General features: G+C 45.4%; 1 protein-coding gene across 1 annotated transcript; it reads right to left on the bottom strand.

Annotated features, from left to right (window-relative positions):
- zgc:113162 (uncharacterized protein LOC553743 homolog) lies at window positions 1-24,448 on the bottom strand. The gene is made up of 10 exons (XM_035390365.1): window positions 24,231-24,448; window positions 22,928-23,035; window positions 12,171-12,409; window positions 8,202-8,323; window positions 7,322-7,370; window positions 6,635-6,784; window positions 5,053-5,226; window positions 2,878-2,961; window positions 1,056-1,142; window positions 1-671 (listed from the first exon to the last, which is right to left on the bottom strand). The coding sequence occupies exons 2-10, from the start codon at window positions 22,956-22,958 to the stop codon at window positions 570-572; spliced, it is 1,038 nt and encodes a 345-aa protein (XP_035246256.1). The 5' UTR covers window positions 22,959-23,035; window positions 24,231-24,448; the 3' UTR covers window positions 1-569.

Genomic DNA, 24,448 nt, shown 5'->3' with positions numbered 1-24,448 from the left:
AGCGTCCTACCCGGGAATCGAACCTATGACCTTTCGGTTACAAGTCCAGTTCCTTACCCACTGTGCTACACTCCCACCCCCTGAGCATCACCTCAGAATGAAAGCCCTGGGGGGGGGGCCCGTCTGGTTCTGTCCCAACTGGACTCCGAGGCGCACCGATGAGGCTGGCCGACGGAGGAGCTAAATGCTAAGCTAACCGTTAGCGGTGCTAAAAACAAAGACGGGGAGAGATGAGGGAAAGATGATGGCCTGTCGCTTTCAGCCTGGTTACAGACGACACTGTTTTATCAAACAGCGTCGGAGAACAGTGGTTGTCGGCTAATGTGGGGTGTATGCTGTATGCAGAGGCACATGCACACGTGCCCACACAATCAAATATACAAGCCCTTATATCCACACACTCACACCTCGCCCTCCACTGAACCGGGCGTGGAGTCCTCTAGCGTGTCTCTGTACGATATCATGAAGTGTGGATTGCCATGACGACAGGACGGTGCCCCAACTCCCGGTTATTTACAATGCCCACAGTCCTTTTCTCTGGGAGGGTTAACTTGGGGGGGGGGGGGGGGTCACCCTGACCTCAACTCCAAATCTGGGAGCTCCAGGGTCTCTGCGATATCCTCCAGCTCGTCCAACAGCTCCGAGAAGGAAGGCCTCCGAAAGGACTCCATCTGTCAATCAGTCAGTCAATCAAACAATCAGTCAATCAAACAAGCAACAAATCTCTACTTAATTACCCTTACGACACAGCAGTATCAGTGTGCTTTTGCACCTGTACCAGTCAGTTTTATCACTCACTCACACACACTCACTCACTCACTAAAGCACACACACACACACACTCACTCACTCACTCACTCACTCACTCACTAAAGCACACATACACACACTCACTCACTCACTCACTAAAGCACACACACACACACTCACTCACTCACTCACTAAAGCACACACATACACATTCACTCCTTCATTCACTCACTCACTCACTAACACACAGACAGTCTGTAAACTCATTCGCCCACATCCCCTCACTCACTCCCTGCTTCACTCACCATACAGCAGCTGGCTGCGAGCTCGATCACCCGCTGTGGGCACCCCGTCACCATCTCCTCGAACGCAGCCACGTCCAGCCCATAATCCTGACCAACACAAGAGACCTTCTGTTCAGCAAAGCCCAATGGCCAGCTGCAGCTACAGGCCTGCCCCATCACTGTAGCGCCCTCTGCTGGCTCTGAGGTGCATGCACTACCATCTAACTCAGAGGTGCACGACTCTGGTCCTGGAGGGCCGGTCTGCATGCTGGTTTTTGTTCCAACCGATTACCTTAGTTTTAGTTTTCTGACAGCTCTATAAACTGTGCTGGTTAACTCCTGTGTCTGAGCTCAGTAAAATCCTTTGGATAAGCTTGTAGTTTGTGACTGTAGCTGGTGCTCATACAGATGACAGACGGATATATGATTGAGCAAATTAAATAATTAAGAGCAGAAGTTGGCACAAAATCCTGAAACAGATCGGCCCTTGTTGTGCAGTCCTGATCTAACTCCCTCACAGTCCCTCAGTCTATGAACTGCACTGCTGAGCTGATACAGGGGCACAGGCAGGGGGCAGGTGCCATTACTCAATCAGACAGGAAGTGCACTAATAAATATAATCCCGCCCCCTTTTTGGGCTTAGACCAATTATGCATCACCAGAGAGACTACTGCCTACAGACTGCACTGGAGTGGCATGTTGTACCCAGCACATTCAAAAGCACAGTCTCACACTTATGGCATATAGATATATGCATTCTTTTCTAATGATAACACATGGTAAAGCCAAATGCTATGTATTTAGTAACAATCTGTGAAACCAATACATAATTTTATTTTCTGCAATTACAGTATTTTGTTCTTTATATTGATGCCTCTACTTTCGTGTTACTCAAATCACAGTCTCTAGGGCTGAGAACTGCTGGTTTTCCACCCTCCCTTTGCCTGGGAGTCAGGTGTGAATCCAGTCTGGCCAATCAGTAGCACTAATTGTTCAGTTAATTACCTGGCAGAAAAGAAAACCAGGGCCGGATTTTGAATCGAGGGCCAGATTTGAGTAACCACGATCTATTTAAATTTAAATATCACTACCATAACTACATAATCCTGATTTCATATGCCCACGGAGAACCGGAGAAAGAAAGAGAGTTCATTCAGTGCGCTGGCAGAATCGCTGACAGGCAAGCGCTTATAACAGACCAGGAATAATTTTAGCACGTAGCACAGTATGTTCTTGATTATGCCAAGTCTGTTACTGGGCTTCAGAAAAGTACAGCATAATTACATTTCAATCAGCCAAAGGCAGCTATTACGGCAAAGCGACAGACAGACAGACAGATAGATAGATAGACAGACAGACAGACAGACAGATAGACAGGCAGAAAGACAGACAGACAGACAGACAGACAGATAGACAGGCAGACAGACAGACAGACAGATAGACAGGCAGACAGACAGACAGATAGACAGGCAGATAGACAGGCAGACAGACAGAGAGATGGACGAACGGACAGACGGACAGACGGACAGACAGACAGACAGATAGACAGGCAGGCAGACAGACAGACAGATAGACAGACAGACAGATAGACAGGCAGACAGACAGACAGAGAGATGGACGGACAGACAGATAGACAGACAGATAGACAGGCAGACAGACAAGACCGATAAACAGACAGACAGATAGACAGGCAGACAGACAGACAGAGAGATGGACGGATGGACGGATGGACAGACACACAGGCAGATAGAAAGCAGAGCCAGCAGAAAGCAAGGGGATCAGCAGGGGACACCCACGTTGTGTTCCCATGGCAGAGCCGTGCGAGATGAGGGGCAGGCTTTACCTGGGTTCGGGGCAGTATTTCGGGGTCGGCCGGGATTTGGCCCAGGATCTCGCACAGCACAATCCCAAAGGAGAACACGTCCACCTGCGGGGAGCCACAGGAGGGTCAGGCAATCGACCAATCAATCAATCAGTCAATCAGTCAACCAATCAACGAGCCAACAAACCGAATAACATTCAACCATAATTCAATAACCAATAATTCAATCAATCAACAAATGAACAAATATTTCAGTCAGTCAGCCATTCAGTCAATCATTCAATGATCTTTTTTTGTAACCCTTGACAATAGAGTAGTCACAGAGTGTGTACATTTAAGTGTAATTTGTTCCGTAAATAACTCTGGATAAGATCACTAAATAAGATTAAGATAAGATTACTAAAATAATTAAATATTAAACAAGGAGATGAGAGAAAAAGACGAGACACAAAAACATTAAAACAGTATCCTTTTGAAAGAAATGTTTTTTCTCATGGAATTGCATATTCCAGATGAATGGGGCGATAAAAAAAAAGAATAATTGGTAAATTTGGTCAAAGAAACACCTAAATTATTATTCGCCTCGTATTTACATCATAGCAGAATCCGTGTGCTTTCGTACGTGCACCACTTTTTAATCCGTCTCACCCACTCACTCACTCACTCACTCACTCACTCACTCACTCACTCACTCACCAAACCAAGAAACAAAGAACATTCAGCCTGTCGCCTTTTGACACGCGCGGAAATGGCCTCGGTGATTTGTGTGCGCTGTAATGATGCAGTGAGCTGAGAAAGAGCGGGCCCTAATGAAACCTAATAAACGACGCTGAACCAACGCGCGCGGGACTGACAGGGAAGAATAACGACTCCTCTGGAGAACGTCCTGTTCCAAACGCGGCGATCTGAACGTGCGGAAGCGGCGCGCCGCGATTCCCTCCTAGAACGAGTCTTTATTTTTTTTGGGGGTCTTTTTTCAGCTGTATTTGACAGACAGGAAGAATTAGGAGAAGTGAGAGAGGGAGAGACACGCGACAAAGGTCGCGCGGTCGGACTCGAACCATCGCCGACGTCGCGGCTCGCAATGTTCACGTGGAAAGCGCTCTACGGGCTACGCCACTGGAGGCCCCCTTTTTTTCAGCTTTTAATGCTGCTTTTATTTCCTTCTTTAAAACCTACATACACCGCCGCAGCCATTGTGAAACCCACTGCCCCTGCACACTCTTATAATAACCTGCTCAGCCAAGCACTCTATGTTTTTGTTATACAGTGCCATTTAAAGTCAGCGTGTCACACATTGGATTCATTCATGACAGGAATTTTCCGAGGTAAAACAAAATATTAAACCAAATAGTAAATATTAAAATATTAAACCAAATAGTACTGTGCGCAGACTTGATCGTGAGCACCATCACCAAAAATAAAGTAACGATCAAGGAACAGAGGATGAAATTCCTGGAAAAAAAAGCAGGATTTCTTCCCCTGTCTAATAGTGGGATTTCACTACTTCTTTTTCCCAGAGCCTCAGGCACCAGCCCAGGACGCTATCGGAAGGGAGGAGAGGGAAAAGAGAGACGAGGAGAGGAGGAGAGAAGGACGGCGTGACACTCGCGAAGGGCTGCAATCAGACCGTGACCTCCTTTCTTCAGTTCCTCCCGAATTATTATTCCATTTGGAAGCGTCGGAAATGGAACAGCTTCAGCCTTTTTTCACACGCAGCTTTCCCCAAATTCGCTACGGCTCGCGGCCCCCCGAGCGGGCGAAGGCGGCGGGCGGCCATTTTAGAACACCGTCGGCAACGAATTTATAAAACGGTGAACGCCACCCCGCCATTCCTTAATTTGATTTTTTAAATTAAGTTAAAAAAACATTTTTTAATTTGCTTTTGATTCCAATCCATGTAATTTATTTCCTCCAATGATTTTTTTCTTTCATTTTTAAACGTCTGCTTTATTTTCACTGTATAAGCTTGTATATTGTTTGTATGTGTGTTTATTCTTCCTTCCTTCATCCATTGTTCCTTGAGCATCCTAACTGAAGTGATGTCTAAATAAATAAAGTTATGTTGACTCATTTCATTTCAGGTCAGTGCCTTAGACTGAGGATGAGGAAGAGAAGTTCTGCTGTGAAGGTGAATGATTGCTCCTTTGAGGAAGAGCTGACAGCCGGGGAAGGGGCGGGGGGGGCTCTCTGTACCTTGCGGTCGTACGGTTCCCCCCTCAGCATTTCGGGGGCCATCCAGAAGGCGGAGCCGACGAGGGAGAGCTTTCTCTGCGGGTCGTTGGCGGGCAGGTCGGCCACCTCTCGTGCCAGCCCGAAATCCGCCACCAGGGCCTCCCGCCCCCTCGCCGACACCCTGATCAGGCAGTTCTGCGCGGACAAGACAGAGACAGGACATCAGCCACGTTTCCTGCGCTCTGATTGGCCCATGCTGCATCAGGAGCCTGACGTAGGAAAGTTCTGGTGAGGTATAGTGGAGAACAGTGATCCTGAAGACAACAATGATGATGTTGATGACGGTGATTATTATTATTATTATTATTATTACTGTTACTATTATTATTAATAAATATTACTATTAATAGTAATAATCGTTATCATCATTATCATCATAATAACAACATACATAAACATTTCTGTATCAGATAATCTCACCTACAAACACACAGATATTTAATTCAATTGTTTTGCAGTAAAGACAGCAGTGGTGAAATATTAGCAGTCCCCTTTGTTGCCATCCAATCCACTCTCCAGTAGGGGGCAGTATGGCACAGCTTAAACCCCCTGCGGTAGGCAGACTCCGCTCTCCTCTGGGAGCGATAACATTAAGGCAGAACGCAGCATCACTCCTGAATCCTGACCCATTACTCTCTATGAGTGAATTAAAGCGCTGTTCTTTAATCACCTCACGCGGGCCAACAGCAGAGAGAATTGCAGGGGCACGCTGGTGGTGTCAGACTATGTGACTGTCAACGGGAAAAGAGGAAGCAGGGGAAAGATACGCACGCGTTTTGCGTGCAAGGTGCCGGCTGAGAAGAGAAACGCTGAACTCAATTATTTATTTAAATGCTTCTCAGAAACTGGCTACAGCGGGTAAAAGAGCACCTGTTGGGCCTTCGTACCTGGCCCTCCTTCAGCCTCCTCACCTGATGAATTATTCAGACTGAAAGCTAATGAGCTATACAAAACCTGAGAGTGGCTTTTATAGTCTGTGTGTGTGTGTGTGAGTGTATATATCTGTGTGTGTGTCTGTATGTGTGTGTATGTGTGTGTGTGTATACATCTGTGTGTGCGCCAGTAGGTGTGTGTGCGCGTGCGTGCGTGTGGGTGTGTGTGTGCATGTGCGTGTGTGTATATGTTACATGTTATATGTCATGTTATGTGTGTGTGTGTGTGTGTGTGTGTGTGCGTGTGTGCGTGTGTGTATATGTTACATGTAATACGTCAAGTTATGTGTGTGTGTGTGTGCGCGTGTGTGTATATGTTACATGTAATACATCATGTTATGTGTGTGTGTGTGTGTGTGTGTGTGTGTGTATGTTACATGTTATACGTCATGTTATGTGTGTGTGTGTGTGTGTGCGTGTGTGTATATGTTACATGTTATACATCATGTTGTGTGTGTGTGTGTGTGTGTGTGTGTGTGTGTGTGTATGTTACATGTCATTTTGTGTGTGTGTGTGTGTGTGTGTGTGTGTACGTGTGCGTGTGCGCACGCGTGTGTGCGTGTGTGTGTCTGTGTCTGTAGTCTGCACCATGGCCATGCCCGCGGGTTTACCTTAGAGTTGAGGTCCCTGTGGTAGATGTTCTTGTAGTGCAGGTAGATCATGCCGCGGGCGATGTCACAGGCCAGGTCCACCTTCTCTCTCCAGCTCAGGGACACGTCCTTCCTGGAGAGGAGTTCCTCCAGGCAGCCGCCGTTCATGTACTGCGGGACAGAGCGGCAGTGAGACACCGCGCCCCACACCCCTGGCACCGCGCCCCGCACCCCTGGCACCGTGCCCTTTGACCTCGCTCCACATTCCGTGTGCCACGCGGCATTGATATCCTAACCTTTGAGCTGCTCTGGGCTCTGATTGGCTTACCTGTGAGTCTCCCCTGGCTTGGCTTGGCCAGGCCTGACTCGCAAAGAGAGGTTTGAAAGCTCAAGGTGAACTCCTAGTAAAATGAAGCTTAAAATATAATAATAATAATAATAATAATAATAATAATAATAATAATAATAAATATGGTTTGGGCAGGTGAGCGGACAGGTGACTGCATGTACACTGATGACTGCTTGGCTACGCTCAGGTGTACCTGAGACATGCTGAAAAACTCGTTCTGATTGGTGGACCTGCTCAGACACAGTTGGTTGCGATTGACAAGCAAAGCAGGATGGGTAGAATCGGAGCCCCCCCCCCCTTTCCCCTTCCCCATATCTCTCTGAACTAATCAAGGAAGGCGATAAAAGAAGATAACACACCTCTAGGATTGGGTACAGCTTTTCATCCTTCACGCAGATTCCAAGATACCTAAAACCAAAAAAATAAAAAAATAAAGAACAGATATGAACATCTTATAAACCTCGGAGAGATTCCAGAAGTGTCAGATTCTTTCTCTGCTAATGTCACAAGCCAGTCCTCCATAACAATACATATACATAAACCCAAAGGTTCTCGCATTCAAAAGTAAACTCAAATTTATCGTCTAACAGTAATTTAACTTTTGGCTCATGTTGATCATAATACAAACTATATTTGACCCTGATTCATGCACTTCTCTAGAGCGTCAGCCAAATGCCAGTAATGTAACATAAGCTCACAGATACATCTTTGTATGCTTAATGAGGTAATTTGATATCCCTTCCGAGGTTCCAAGACTGAAAAACGCACGTCAAGTTTTAGCATGCGCTAGCCTATTGAATGTCAACATCATCATTTTATATATATTTCCCATGCTGTTTAACACATTTTTCAATATTGACACATTGACAATCAAACAATGTATTTCTGAATGATTTATGTTGTGAGAGCTTCGTCAAGCACTTACTGCATATGTGTGCAATAGCCTGAAGTGTAACGGCTATTTTGTTTTGTAACTGTTAACCGGTTAGAATATCAGGTTCTAAAATACCGTTTTTTTCCAGAATATTCCAGTTCAAGGCCCTGCTAGAAGGTCAAAGCTTTTTGCTAAGCGAAACCAGGCAACGTCATTAATGTCAGTAAGTCACAACACTGGAGTCACAGCGCGCGGTCTGAGTCTCATATTTTATTAAGTGTGTGAGCGCGCCGATCATGACGACAGGGAAAGAAACGGGAGAACGGAGCGAAGCGACTGGTTGACGTTTTTGAAAGGAGGCTTGCCTGACGATGTTGGGGTGCGAGAGCTTCTGGAGCAGGCCGATCTCTCGCACGATGCTGCTCTGGTCCACGTCCTTCTTGTAGATCTTCACCACCATCGCCTTCCGCGTCGTGCAGTGCGTCACCTGGCCAGCAGGGGGCAGCGGTCACAGTCAAGGCCTATTCCACATTTTTCTGCCCATTTTCTGCCACTTCCCATAGTTATTTCATTTTATTGGCTGGACCGCAACAGCGGTGCCAGCCCTGCAAACGCAAATGTCTGTGACTGAGTGACTGAGTGAGTGATGAAGTTACACCATTGGTCGGCCGAGTTATGAAGTCACACCATTGGTCGGCCGGTCCAGCCATATACTAGGTTTTGGCTTGGTCTTGTTTTTTTTCTACTGTATATACAAATGTTTTTCTTCCCACATCATTTTACAATAATCAATTTCATCTCTGTACTCTGAAATCACAGGATCTACGGTGGTGTTTTGTCTGTCTTACGCCCCACAGAGAAAAAACATTTCTGTCTGGAAGGAGATAGTCGCGCATCTGCCTTCCAGCAGGCCGATCCGGTACGTCTCCTCTCAGAAACAGGACTGTAAACTGAGATAAAGAAATCAGCCTGGAGCACACAGATTTTCAGCTATGTATCGCAAACACAACTGCACACACAACTCTTTTCCATTTCTGTGTCACAGGGGGAGCATATTAAACTGGGGTTTTATAACTGTATTAGAGTTACATTTACGGAGGGGGAAATGATCCAAATTACGACATGCAATAGCAAACTACTCAAAGCCAACACTGAAATATTGTTTTCCATTATGCATGTTTTGCGGTTCTTGCGTTCCTGTCGGCGTGTGCTCGGCAGAACGACGTCGGAACATCGCAGAATTGCGAGCTGCATGCGCCAGCTGCAGCCAGAACAATGCATGCCTCCTTTGATCTGTTCGAGCGGCAGGGCTGAGAAAAACACACCAGACTGAAAAAAAAAAAACACGTACATGTACTGTACGCACCGCGGGATTCACGGTATCCAGGTCGAACCCTCGGTTTAAAGCGACCTTTTGGGACCCGAGTTCAACCCCCCCCCCCCCCCCCGGGCCCGAGTGCATGCACGGCCTCGCTCCAGCGAGGACAATGCGCCCAATCAGGAGCCCTTGTGAGGGGCAGACCGTATCGCACGCCGCATCGAGATGCCTATCGACGCAGAGTTCCGCTCGAACGCGAACACGCCAACCAGAACCCGAGACGCGACGGGCAGCTCCTGCATTATGTCAAACAAGGACGCGTTTTCACCCAGCTGCGATTCGGCCATCTTTAACCCTCAGGCTATTTTTGTGACATCAGCAATGGAACGTTCGGTTAAGAAAATTCTAACCGCGTACAGTGCAGCGTTTGTGATCTCACACTTTATAGGGTCAATTAAAAATGTCTGGCTCAACAACCCCATCAATTACGAAAGCACGGAACTTTAGCCCGGGGGGTTATAAAACGATCCTGGGGGACCCTTGGCGTACGCTGGGTTTTATTACAGACGTTCTATTGATCGATGTGGCAGAAAACAGGTTTAACTTCTTTGACACTCTTTTGCCGAAACCAATCTCAACCGCACTCAGGTTCGGCCTGTTGATTTAGATCCAGTGACCACGTGTCAACACTTTCATTTATTTCAGCCATCGGTCTATTTTATTATCCTTTTAAAAAAAATGAAAAAAGCAACCTCTGTGTAAAAGCAGGGCCCTCTGAACTGCTTCTGATCCAGGGACTCCCATCATAAGTAAAAGTAAAAAAAAAGAAATAAAAAAGCCGTAGACCGGTGGAAGAGAACTAGGAGAATGTGATCGCGGAACAGCGGGGGGGGGGGGGGGGGGGGGGTGCAATGAGAGTGCAACTGCAGACCCCCTACAGTACCTTTGTGGAACCCCAGCGGAAAACTCTATTTCTAAAGGAATCATTAGTCATGCGTCAGAAGAAAATTAAAGCATCAGCAGATCTGTCTTGCTAAGCCATTGCAGACATTATGTGACAAAAGTGAGTAAATCTTTCAGTAGACATAAAATTCATTAAAAAATTAAGAGCTATTAATATCTTGTTGAAATGCAGGGCTGGTAATTGTGGATGGAATGAAAAGCAGCGATACACAGGGGTCCCCCAGGACTGAGGGTGAGAACCCCTGTTTCACTGCTGAACACAAGTCACCTTTACAGATGACTCATCTGATAAAATAAGCAATAAGTGTAAGAAATTATTCCTTCACCTAAGGGGTTCAGTGTAGAATGTGCCTAGATGTATCTGCTGTATAGCTAGAGTCACGTCACTTTATGTTTTATTGTCCGTTTCGAAAACATTTTAAAATTGCACGGACATGTTTCTAGAATCCCGCTGGATTTGTTCATCTTTACAGCAGATGCACTGCTCTACTGTCAGGAGGAGTTGTTGTTGTTGTTGCGGTTGTGGTCATGGGTAAACTCAGCCAGCCAGCCAGGCCTTGTGCACAGACATGGCGCAGTGTTTTCCTAGAAAGAGGATTCATTACAAAGAAAGCTTCCTGCGCAGTTTCCCCCGTCTGCCAGCCATTTGGATGGCTTCCACACGCAGAGCCGCGCACCTGACCCCGCCGGCTCGGCCATTCTGGTTCCGTGGAACGTAACACCATGGAATGTTCCGGCTCGGCATTGTCTTCACTTTTTCCTTTTTTTTTTTTTACATCGCGAGAAAGCCAAGCGTCTAGTCGAGCACAACACGCACCATTCAAAATCGCTCCTTTTTAATGGCGGGGCGAGATGGTCTGAATAGCCTGTTCTCATTGTATATTCTTCTGTTCTACTGCGTTAATGCGTTTCGCATTGGGACATTTTGTGCTAAGTAACTTCAATGACTGAGATGGGAAATAACGCTAAGTATAAATAACCATTGACAAGCGAGTGAAATACAATACCGTGTGTCCACAAATACTTGATGTGAAAGCCTGAAGGACCTTAAATCAAATAGAGAAATTTAAAAAAGCATGTGCTTTAACTGCAGCTGGAATATTTATTGGGAAAATATGATGTCGTAATAATGTCATTTATTCACGTTATGTATGTAATATGTGACATTAATATTAATTTTAGTGATATGCGAGTGCAAACAAACTGGTTGTCCTTTGGACAGGGGTGCTAGTCAAAATACCAAAGAACATACTGCTCCAACTTAGTGAGGACAGGAACTCCCAATAATGTGACGTACCATATTCACATGGTCTTTACTGAATTTCAACTCATTAATGAAAGAAAGAAACAAGGTGTCAGCCTGTGTGGAAGACTATACTACGGCAAAGACAAATATGTCAAAATGTGTCAATGTGTAAAAGAACAGTGAGCATATTTGGTGATGCAATGCTGTAGTCTATTATTGGATGTAATATTAATGGGCATTACCTGAATGAAGAACAGTAAAATTGTTGGTTCACCTCTTGGGGTGTTTCATATGAAAATATGAAAATACCACCAACTGCTTTCAAAAAACTACAGAATGCTCACCCGCCCCATTTAAAAAAAATAAGGTCAAAACACAGGTGGTGTTCAGTGTCAAACCAACTCTTTACTAACATTTTACTTCACTTCATTCCTATAGGACTGGAGCCATATCGGCCAAAGGTGTTTGATGTCTAAACTGGGTGTTTTCAGGTAGGCCTAAAAGAAAAAAAGCCTTTGGCTCCCCAGGCCAGTGCTGCCCTGGTGAACAGTCTAGTCTAATGAGAGTTGAATTAACACTGAACTGGGTGTTACTGCATGTCGTTGCGGAATTTATGTTCAGTTTGTCATTATTGATGCATTTTGTGCTTTTAACGTGCTTTTATCTTCTAGCCCCCCCACACCCCCCCACCCCCCCCTTCCCTTCAGTGGCTTTTATCGCCTGCCAGGCCGCCATCGTAAACAAGAATTTGTTCTTAACGACTTGCCCGTTGAAACGAAGGCGCAATAAGATAAATAAAACAAACACCTTGTAGACCTTGGAGGAGAAGCCGCTTCCGATGCGCTCCGCGCTGAAGTTTTCCCAGAATTCCAGTTTGCGGACGGTGGCGCGGAGCACGTGCCAGCGGTCGGCCTGGCAGTAGGAGTCCGCGGACTCGCCCCGTGGGGCGGGGCTGCTGGGCTCCGAGGACGAGTCCACCTCTGAGGACGAGGAGTCCGCCTCCGTGTCCACGCCGACGTCCACCGAGCACGTCCTGGAGAGCTCGCCTGCGGGTAGTACGCAGACCTGGGGTCAGCCACTTCACCTCTCTCTCTGCCGTCCTTTATTACACTCTGAGGCTCTCACTGATCTGGGGTCAGCCACTTCACCCCTCTCTCACCCTATACTCCTTACACTCTGAGGCTCTCACTGATCTGGGGTCAGCCACTTCACCTCTCACAGACCTGGGGTCAGCCACTTCACCTCTCTCTCTGCCGTCCTTTATTACACTCTGAGGCTCTCACTGATCTGGGGTCAGCCACTTTACCTCTCTCTCTGCCGTCCTTTATTACACTCTGAGGCTCTCACTGATCTGGGGTCAGCCACTTTACCTCTCTCTCTGCCGTCCTTTATTACACTCTGAGGCTCTCACTGATCTGGGGTCAGCCACTTCACCTCTCTCTCTGCCGTCCTTTATTACACTCTGAGGCTCTCACTGATCTGGGGTCAGCCACTTTACCTCTCTCTCTCTTCCCTACTTTATTACACTCTGAGGCTCTCGCTGATCTGGGGTCAGCCACTTCACCTCTCTCTCTGCCGTCCTTTATTACACTCTGAGGCTCTCACTGATCTGGGGTCAGCCACTTTACCTCTCTCTCTGCCGTCCTTTATTACACTCTGAGGCTCTCACTGATCTGGGGTCAGCCACTTTACCTCTCTCTCTTCCCTACTTTATTACACTCTGAGGCTCTCACTGATCTGGGGTCAGCCACTTTACCTCTCTCTCTTCCCTCCTTTATTACACTCTGAGGCTCTCACAGACCTGGGGTCAGCCACTTTACCTCTCTCTCTTCCCTACTTTATTACACTGATCTCACTGATCTGGGGTCAGCCACTTCACCTCTCTCTCTTCCCTACTTTATTACACTCTGAGGCTCTCACTGATCTGGGGTCAATCACCTCATCTCTTTCACCTGTGATCACTGCTCTCTCTTTATTTTTTACTGATTCATTTTACTCATATTGCCTCTGTCCTCATTAATAGGGTGCAGAAACAAAGCTTAAAAGTGGTGCAGTGAAGGAGGTGACAGTCTACCATTTATTTTTATTTAAATATTGGTGACCAACATATGTTGGCACCTGAACATATCCAATTTCCACCCTAATTTGGAATGTCCAATGAACTACTGCAATGGCAGCTGCCCTCATACGCGATCCCCACTGCCGTATCAGGGGAGTTGAGACGACTGCGCTTCCCCTCCGAAACACAGGGGGGCGCCAGCCTGCTTCTTCCCACACCGCGGCCCACAGACAAGCTCACACAGAGCTGGGTCCGGGAAGACATCTCATTCGCGGCTTTGACATGCAGCCCGCAGGCACCCGACTGACTGACATGGGTCACTAGAGAGTGACGAAATGCAGACCGACAGAACCGACCCACGTTCCACACCTATATCCTGGCCAATGCAAATCAGCAATTGCCCATCTGGGGCGACATAGCTCAGGAGACTGCGACTGTCTGGCAATCGGAGGGTTGCCGGTTCGATCCCCCGCCCTGGGCGTGTCGAAGTGTCCCTGAGCAAGAAACCTAACCCCTAATTGCTCTCGACTAACGAGCTGATTGGTACCTTGCACGGCAGCCTTTCACCGTTGGTGTGTGTGAGTGTGTGTGTGAATGGGTGAATGAGAGGCATCAATTGTAAAGCGTTTTGGATAAAAGCGCTATATAAATGAAGTTCATTTACCCATTTACCCATCACACAATTACTGGCCGGATTCGATACAATCCGGATTCGACTTGAGACAGTAGGGCTCGTCCATCGACCACAGTGTGGTGCCTTAACCGAATGAGCCGCCCAGCAGCCCACTGGATCCACTACTTATGACGACACTCAACTCTGTGGTAAGTGCCATTGTGGAGCACTGGTACAGAGATGAGCCTTCATTAAAAGCAGTCATCTCCTTCAGGTTATAATCAAGGGGCGATGGGTATCCCTTAATCAGTTATTATGGCTCTGTGCAAAATACGTAGTCTGAAAGTGCACTACTGAAGGGAAAATTAACTGAAATAATTGTCTTGTTTGTTACTGTCTCATCTAAATCCACTCAAAGGACCAAGGAAGTCTGCCAGGAAAGAAAAGAAAAAACAACAAAGATCCATGACATCAGGGATAAGAGACAGCATGCAGACAAGAGAGAGAGAGAGACAATGTCAATGCCATTCTTCAAAATTAATAATATAAAGATCTCCAGTAGATCATTTTAAAAACACATCAAAAACAACATTTTTCTGAAGAACTGATATTTCCAGAACGACTGTATGAAAATGAAGTGTCATTATTTTAACAATGACTGAGGGATTGTATCAGCACAGCTAAATGAAGATAAGAGAGAATAAATGCCCTCCCATAAATTAAAGGTAACCAAATGATATGCAAGCTCCAGTGTAAAAGCAGATTTAAGATGCAGCCATAAAACCCTGGAGAAGATAAAATCTCAGGTTCAGCAGAGCAAGGTATCTGAGCAGATCCTTTAACACTGACCCAGAACAGAGAATCCATATCCATAGATGCACAACTTTGTGTTCTTAACTTTTAAAGTTAAGTATCCCGGCTGCCAAAGCCAGACCGTTTCTGTACCATCGGAAAATTCATGAAGGAGACATGATCCAGTGCAGTACCGTGGAACGCTGGAGGGGAGTATCCGATAGGTCTATAGAATCGGTGCCCAGAGGCTGTGGATTCGGTTTGCTGCGTGCTGAACTCTGGGACTTTGAGCTGGTTTTTTCCCACAAGAGATGTTTTCCTCTCGGCCGATGAAAGAACCACCGACGCTTTGAGCCAATGACACCCCTGCAGCTGTAAATGACAGGCGCAGCAGCTGGAGCAGATTCAATGGCCTCTTGGTCTTCTGGACAGGAAGAGGAAGCGGGGGGGGAAGCGTTTGTACTCGCAGCGACATGGCGGCCGACAGCTCGCGCGCGGGGGGGGGGGGGGGGTTGGCAGAAAGCGTGGATTCTCACACCTGCCCCAGAGAGGGGGGGCGGGGGGGGTTTACACTGAGGGCGTCATCCCCGCCCTTTGCGAGCAGACCTGACTTTCGGCACGTCAGTGACACGGGGGTCGCGGCAGAGGGGGTATCCGGGACGGATCCCGAGAGGAAACAAATGGGCGGCTGTCCCAAAACGACCCCTGAGGTCCCTGCACGTGCGCATGGGCTTCACCTCTACCCTGCGGTATTTATTTACTCTACCTCTATTTGATCGGGTAGGTCAACCGTGAGCTCCGTTTTTTCTTGGCGGTGATGACCTGGAACATCAAAGCTAGGAGAGAGAGAATGTGACAGACTGTGGAAACCCAGAGGTATTCACTCTTGGCCTCGGTGAACTTGCAGGGCGGCTGGTTTTTTTGCTTTTACCGAGCCAAGAAAGCAGGTGAGGGGAATCCTGTACTCGGTTGTTTAAATCAATCAATGAAGTGCTGAGTAAACCTTGGATCTCCAAGGCTGAGGGAATTCCACCACGGTTACCCAATCAGATGTACAAGGCCGGTTAGTAGACCGCCAGCCCGCTCTCGGTTCACCGCATTCTCTTGTTGTCACGGCGATTCCCTTCCCCTGCTGTGACACGTCAGCCTTCATACATAACAATTTACAGCCTCGCTCATTTTCGCCATAGTAAAATTCAAGCCATCAAATGTGACAAATGGAAGGACAAACAAAAAAGAAACGGGAGGAAAGCTCAGTTTTTCTGGAAGTGGTCTGTGACACAAACATGGCATTTGTCTATCCAGAAATGACAATCTATTTGAACTGTGTCTTCAGGATAAATCGGTTTGCTTGTTGATGAATAGTCTTATCATTCTTGGGAGATTATTTTTTATTTTTATTTTTTACAAACCTAGAACCATTAAAACCCTACCAAATATTATTGTGCTTAAAAATGTGCCTTGTTTGTACTTCATGTATTTAGAAAAAAGAAAAGAAAAAAAAACCGCTACCAACCTATTGAACATTGTGACTCTATTTCACTTAACTTTCAAATGCCCTTGCCCATAAATGACTGTTAAAATATTACTTTGCATAATTTTATTTGGTCTTTTTATATTTGTATCTGATTTACTTGATGTTTTGTATAATGTACTCTTTGTTTTTGCAATAAAAGAATCAACATGCGTTTTTTATGCCAAGAGTATATTTCTTTGCTATCTTTTGTTTAGTTTTTCAGTCAGAAAAACTAAAACACACAAGGGTCAATAATAATATATAATAATAATAATAATAATTGCAAATCATTAACACAGTATAACATTATACGTGTAATGAGTATAATGTGATACTAATTGTAAATGGCTGCATGTGCTCAGTATGGTGTGCCTCAGTCCCTGTCAGAAGTCTCAGCATTGTAAGGCAATTACTTTTGATTGACTGCAAAGGGGAGTCATCATTAAAAACTGATTCTGTGTTCCACGGTGATTTTAAATCTGAATATACACACGGTGGAAAGGGGTGCAGTTTGAGTGGGTATGAGAGCAGGGTCTCTTTGGAAACGATCCACTCAGTTATTTCATCTTTAAAAATACCACTAAGGCACGCTTCTCGTGTTAGCGAGTTAAAATGCCTTAATTGATATGGAAAGTATACCTAGGAGATCGTTTAAAATATGCTGCACGAATACATTAAGGCTTACAGGGCCTCCATACGGGTATGATACAACATGCAGAACCAGCGCATGCAAATGGCAACGCAGGTAATGATAATCAACAGGTGTGAAGCAATCGGGAGTGTACACGGGAACATTCCGTGCTGGCAAACACCTCGCTGTGCACCCTGCTCCCCCTCATTCAGAGTCAGAAAAGTGTTAAGCCTGCGTTACACATGCCCATCGGCCTCCTAAAACCCAGACGGGCATCGGCCCTTACGTGTCGCAACTCTGATTGGATGATCTCTTCCTGTCAAAAACTAATTCTCCACGGGTCGCCCTGTTCCCCCCCCCCCCCCCCCCCCCCGAGCGGGGGCCACTGACAGTTGAGTGACGGACAATGCAGGCTCCGCCCACTGAGGTGGAGACTACCTGAGCCGTGCTAAAAGACATGGATCAAACGTAATCTGCTGCGAAAACAAAACAAAACAAAACAAAACAAAACAAAACAAGACAAAAAAAAACACTTCTGAGAACTCGCACAAAGAACTGCGAGCCTGTCTCGGCTCGCCGGGTTCTGCCCAAACCCAAAAACGTAATCACCGCTGGCGCGGAACCGGGCAGACACAGGAACAGGACCCAGTCTCTCTCTGCGGGGCGAGCGAACGACCGAGAGAGAGACACGGGATGAGTGAGTGAATCAGCGAGATCATACAGTGAATGATTAAAAGAGTGAGCGAAGGATAACTATGTAACAAGTGAGTGAGTGAGTGAGTTACAGAGATACGGAATGAATGAATGAATGTGAATGAGATATGTAGAGAGCGGACTGGCTGAGTGAGTGAGTGAGTGAGGGAAATTAAAGGAATGAGCGAGTGAATGCATGAGGTGCATTGTAAGTGAAAGAGTGAGCGAGGAAGTGATATGGAGTCAGTGAACGAATGCGGGGATGAGAAAGACACGCAATGAACGAGTGAGTAAACGAGTGCTGGAGTGAGCCACCAGAGGGAGCTAATAAGAGAATGAGTTAATAAGCAAATGAAACATACTTCTTTAGGGTGAGAACGAACATCACTAAGTTTTCACGTCTCCCCTGTGGCGACAGGCCATTAGCGCTGGTCTGTACCGGCGGAACTGACAGCCAGGTCTGTGCTCCATTTCAATCCCATCCTCTCTCTCGGAGGGCTTCCTCACAGGCCAATCAGAACGGCCCGCCAGCGTAGGATCATCTGACCCATTAGCCCCGCCTACAAGGGCAATCTCCAAGTAAGTAGCTGCGTTTGGACTTTAATCACCACAGCCACCACCTGAGGAAATATGACCTTGAAACCCTGACCTATGAAATATTACCATTTCATCACAAGCATGCGCGACCAGACAGGAGAAAGGCCAGCCAGCTACAATCTATTTTATTACTCGTTTAAGAAAAAAAAAAACGATGTTAATTAAATTACTCGGACGCTGAGCTTAAAGTGCGTGCGGAAGCTAAGCGACAGAAATGAGCCATTAAGGATGGTAATGTACGAGGCCACCAGTGGCGAAGAACAGAATTTTAATAGACAATAATGGCTTTCTGAGGCTCATTTCATAGCGCCCGTGTCCACGCTACGGAACTGTTCTGGCAAAGCGTACTCCTTTATGCAGAACTAAACCAATCGGGATTTACAGTGTTGGACACACACTGAGAACGGCTGCTGCACACAGTAAAATGTTTGGCCTTAAATCAACTCAAACACTGTCTATATGGGAATTAATAAGAGAAGTAAATACACTTGGGAACATTTTACTCTGATAGAATATATTTGGATTCACATAAATACTGTTATAGCTGAATTAACACCGAGAATTTTATAGCACAGGTTAGAACTAGGCAAGGATCTTAAAATGAATTATACAAAGGACAGATTATTAAAAGAGGCTTTTCTTTTCGCTTTGCAACAGGACATGAGGCTCTGTGGTCTGCTCACTTCTTTAGACTGTTCTGTTATTCATTCCACAAAGATATCGCTCAAGATGAGATAAGGTCATGGAATACATCTGAATAACACTACATCACTACCTGCAGTAGTGTGTGTGTGTGTGTGTGGGTATGTGTGTGGGTATGTGTATGTGAGAGAGAGACAGAGGGTGTGTGTGTGTGTGCATGTGCATATGTGTGTGTGAGAGAGAGATTGAGAGAGAGAGAGAGAGAGACACAGAGACGGGGTGACAGACAGATGCAAACACAATGCACAATGGAAAGCCATTAAGGTTTGCATCACGTTTAAACTTGGCAGGTGGAGCAGACACCCGCAATCACAGGGTGAGGCCTAGGAGTCACACAGAAAAAAGAGCCTGTAGTTTTACAGCAGGGATTCCACCTTTATATTCCACCAAAAGAACAGGACAAAAGCAGCCTTGTAAGGATGCACTACAAACACATCATTACAAGCATAAACACCTTTGTGCTATCCATTACTGCCAGAGGCGTTTAAAAACCCCATATCACAACGTGCTACACCTTCCTCAGTGTTTTACACGGCCTTATAATCTTAGAAAGCTCCTGGAGTAAAGACGCAGCGTATCCGCTATGAAGACACGAGCATTCTTACACCACTTTTAATGGACTGTCTGAAGCCCAGTACGCTTACCCTGTAGCACAGGAAGCAAACGGGGAAAAAATGAAGCAATAAATGAAGTAAATGACGTGAAGTCCCCGAGTTGTGAATATTTCAGAGCGTGATATAAGATCTCTCTCTCATGTGAGCCACTTCAGCACCATTGTGGGTCTGTAACACAATCCGGTTTGTTTCCGTTACAGTAGCTGTCCCAGAGCTCTAGGCCAAGACCCACTGTGTGAATGCGTGTGTACACGCGTGTGTATGTGTGCGTGTGTGTGTGTGTGTGTGAGAGAGTGTATACATGCATTTTGCTTGAGAGTGTGTGTGTGTGTTCATTTTGTGTGAGCATGTGCGCATTTTGTGTGAGTGTGCATGTGCATTTTGCGTAAGAGTGTTTGTGTGTGCGTGTGTGTGTGTGCATTTTGTGTAGAGAGAGAAAGAGAGAGAGAGAGACAGACAGACAGTGAGAGTGTGTGTGTGTTCATTTTGTGTGAGCGTGTGCGCATTTTGTGTGAGTGTGCGTGTGCATTTTGTGTAAGAGTGTGTGTGTGTGTGTGCGTGTGTGTGTGTGTGCGCATTTTGTGTAGAGAGAGAGAGAGAGAGAGAGAGAGAGACAGACAGACAGAGAGAGTGTGTGTGTGTTTCAAATGGTTCAGGCCACCTCTAATTAAGAAAGAAAATAAAACAAACAAGCTCAATCCCTGACTCATATACAAAGCTTCCTTACAGTATTAGTACTCCACCCAATGCATCAGACATTCTTGTGTTCTGTTCCACACCTGAACATCACCTGCGAGGTGAGGTGAGGTGCACTCAGCCAGGATCAGATTCATGGGAAATGTGTTTTTTTTCATCTGCGCTCGGCCTCCGCAGCTACAGCCACAAAAAGATCCCTGTCCCGGGTGACTGATGTGCTCCGGCACTTCCCACCACTCACGTTCGTCTGGGACAGAGGCGGTGTCCCGTGTTTGCGGTAATTACAACACAAAGAACCGTGTCTCTCCAAAACCCCGACGGATGACGAAATCCCGTCTCGGCAACCAGACCAGCAAAAAAGATAAATAAAGAAAGAAAGAAAGAAAGGAAAACACCACGCAAACAGGGATATTTTCTGTTTTGGAAGGTTGACAGACCTTAACTACGCAGCAGGAAGAGAAGTCAAACAGATGCATACAGGTCGAGTTTCCAAAAAAAAAATTTTTAAAAAGAAACACTGAGAAGCACATATTCGACTCAGCTAATCTTCGCGGCCCTGCTAAATTCCACGTTCTGTTGACTCACGGCACTTATGTCTGCGACAGAGACTGGCGCAGCATCTATTCATCAGCACGGCTTCTCTCTGAGTGCAAATACTCATCGTTTTTTTAAAACTAAACAGAGTTCCCAGATTGTTTTTGTTTTTATGGTTTTTTTTATCTGCTTCTTCAGTTGTGGAGTAAACCTGGGAAGACACCCTAGCTAAAACAGTACATAACAACATTCGGGGACATTACTTTACATTAAATGTGGAATGAGCTCCTCCTGAACTGAGCTCACTGATTCAACCCACAACAAGTCAGGGTTTCCCCTACGATTGTGCCATGAATTACAATTAAAATCGGAAAAAAAACTCTATGTTCGTACTATATTATTTTAAAAAGAGTATGCAAGTTCTCGCATTTCGTTATCAATCAGGCCCTTATTTCGTGAAGTACGTACTGCTCCACAATAATTCCTCCTGTACGTTTCCACTGTAAATTCCCCTGTACGTTTATGCTCCACAAATATTCATCAAAATATTCCACCGGGGCTGGTCAAATAACTCAAATGTCTGTTGTGTAAACCTTGACCCGAGAACAAGATCAGAAACTAGATAAGCTGCATTTTCTGCATAGCCGGGTTAGACGGTACTGTGCTGAAAGGTATGTGCATTTTCTGACCTGCTTTCCAGAGAGCTTGCATATAAAAGTGAAACCCTTTCTGAAAGTGAAACCTGGTTCATGTGGGGTATCGTACTGGGTAAAATGTGTTGTGTGTATGTGTATGCGTCTATGTGCATGTGTGTGTGTGTGTGGTGTTTTTTTTTGGGGGGGGGGGGGGCTGGGTGGGAGGGGGGGGGTGAATACATGAACTTGAGCTTGGCAGAACGTGGAGGTGTTTTGCAATGCTACACCTTGAGCGCAGAGAAACCCAACACTCCGGTGAAACACACCTGACCTCCTGCTGCGATCGCCATGACATCACCTGGCCTGTTCACACACGCTGCGGATCGAACCCTGATGCCCCAATTCCCCTACCCCCCCCCCCCCCCCCCAAACTCCCCAAACAGCTCACTGCCACCCTTATGGAAATGGAACCAGAGACCAAGACACCCAGCTTCCTGAATAAATATTAAATTATTATTTTAAATGAATGAGGGGAGGCCAAGCAAGCCAATGTCTTTATATGACAAACGCTGCAGCTTCAGAGTCAAGACTGTATTCATCGCAATGCCCCTAAGCAGTAAACAAATATTTTAAATACATTAAATGTACGCTATAAACAGCAACATTAAATTATAAACTAACTATAAATAATTTTGCAAAATGCTAATATTTACATTTTCTGACCTTCCTATTAGCATAAAAACGGGAAAACGGGTTGATGTCATACTGGCTCAAACCCGCCGCCTGGCATCTTGCCCCAGTAAGCAACCGCTGAGCCGGCTGTTTGTTCTGAAGAATTTCATGGCAACACTGTCTTTAAAAACAACGTACAGTACAAGCCTGGGGACTAAATTAAAATGCAAAAGTTTACTTGAACACGCGATACTTCTTCCACACCAGAGGCCACGATTGATCTTGCGATGGCGACGGAAACTAATATATTTGTTGGACATCTTTCAAGCTGTCGTCTGAGCGGAACTCTCAGTTTAGGGAGGTCCGTGCGCAAATGCATCAAGTTCAGCCTCACACGGCTTCCACGTCATGGGAAATGAGAGAAAACTACTTATTGGTTTGTGAAAGCAAAATTCATCAAAGCAAAAAAAGAAAAGAAAAAAAAGTTCAACTTTAATGGCCTGGCCCATAAAATTAATTAGAGGGATATTATCTGACCGTAGTTATTTTTAGGACAAGCACGTTTTATATGTACGGAAGACATTCATACAAACAAAGAAGACAAATATCCCACACCTGCTGGAAGTATATAACAGTATATAATTTATAAGTATATAAATATATATAAATATAGTATATATATCGTATATAAGTATATAATATAAGTATATCATTTCACAGCCCTGTGCTAATGTCATGAGAAAGCTAATGCTAATGAGAAAGTTCAGGAAGTATGCTTTTGTGAAGGAACAAAATTATTCAATCACTTACTCCATTGGTTCAGCAAACTATTCATGTGCATCTTGAAGGCTTGCGGGACTTCCTCCGCGAAGGAAACACCAGCCGGGCGAGCCGAGGGCAGGGGTCTCTATCCTGGAGCTGAGGAGAAGATCCGTGAATAGCAATTAGCGGACTGCAAGTAGGCTAGCAGACACCACAATGAAGAATCAAACACACACACACACACACACGCACACACACACACACACATCGGATTCGCACACAAGTATTGTGTGCTCAAATTTAACTCCCCAACACGAATACAGACATGGCTGAAAAGTATGTAACCTCTTCCCGTTGTGATACTGCAACACAATGTAATTTACCTGTCAAGGTTAACGACTGTCAAGGCAAAACTCAGAAACATCGTCCTGGATGAAAGTTTGTCGGTAAATTAAACAAACTGGGACGAACAGCTGATCACCGTCACCCATCACACCGGACGTCAGCCGACAAGACTGAACAAAAGTGTATTTATGGGTGAATAATATGAGTAATTTTTTAACATAGGCTATAACATTTCGCACCTCATTCACGATTATGTTACACTCGCCTTCTAGGTTAAACGTGCACGTGCAAGTCCAAATGCTTTGAAAATACGGAGCTTCAGAAAAATGGGAAACTTTATATGTTTTTAGGCTACGTCTCATCATTTTCACACTGGTAAGTTCGCGTGTTTGGTAGAACACAGACCTATGGTTACATTACTCATCTTCCTCGGGGCAGTATAAACATTAGTCGAATTTCCAGTCTCGGATCATCTAGCCTACATTTTTGCGCTGTACGATGAAATCATGACCTTATCACATTATAGGCTACAAAGAAAATACTGGTTGCATATTAGGATACCGTGTATAGCATATAAAACAATCAAAGATGGCCTACAGGCCAGGTTAAAAATAAACGGAGCAAAAAACTAGCATAAAAACTGATGTTATGAAGCTTTTAAATACAAAAAGCACGCATCGTGACAGGTGAAATAATTCCATTTAGATTTATAGAATGAAAAAAAAAATCGTGATTACTTATCCACCGAAAATTTAAGTATTAACAAGTGTTTGGAAAGTTTCTAACGGGGATAGGAAGATTAAGAAAAATAACTATAAACAACTTGATTTCCATTTGTCCCTTGGCCACAGTTAGGCTAACTATAGACATCAAAACATCAGCTAATTCAAATATATTTAGAGATAATAATAATAATAATAATAATAATAATAATAATAATAAATTAATGACTAAATAAACAAATCATATAATAATAATAGTAGTAGGCTAGTGGTAGTAAACGTACGTGCAGTCGTCGTTCTGGATGGAACAATCAATTAACCAGTCGCTCGTCTCTTCGATGGAAAATAAGAATACGCAGCCGAGTGTGACTACTCTCCTAAAACCATCGGCATATAGCATGTGCACTGTATTCCTCTGTGTGAAGTCGTAGTAGGGCACGGTTGACAACACGTCTCCGTCTCGCGGTCTGAAGTCGCTTACACACTCCCGTCTGTCAGTGCA

Source organism: Anguilla anguilla, chromosome 14 (genome assembly GCF_013347855.1).
Source record: "Anguilla anguilla isolate fAngAng1 chromosome 14, fAngAng1.pri, whole genome shotgun sequence".
Lineage (NCBI taxonomy): Eukaryota > Metazoa > Chordata > Actinopteri > Anguilliformes > Anguillidae > Anguilla > Anguilla anguilla.
This window is presented reverse-complemented; position numbering and strand designations above follow the sequence as displayed.

What these genes read in the sequence shown, in the direction of transcription:
- zgc:113162 (XM_035390365.1), bottom strand. Translation starts at nt 22,958, where the DNA reads ATGCACATGAATAGTTTGCTGAACCAATGGA. An exon ending in TCGCACCCCAACATCGTCAG is followed by an intron (nt 7,371 to 8,201) that starts GCAAGCCTCCTT and finishes TTTTGGTTTTAG; the next exon opens with GTATCTTGGAATCTGCGTGA. An exon ending in TCGCAGCCAGCTGCTGTATG is followed by an intron (nt 672 to 1,055) that starts GTGAGTGAAGCA and finishes ACTGATTGACAG; the next exon opens with ATGGAGTCCTTTCGGAGGCC.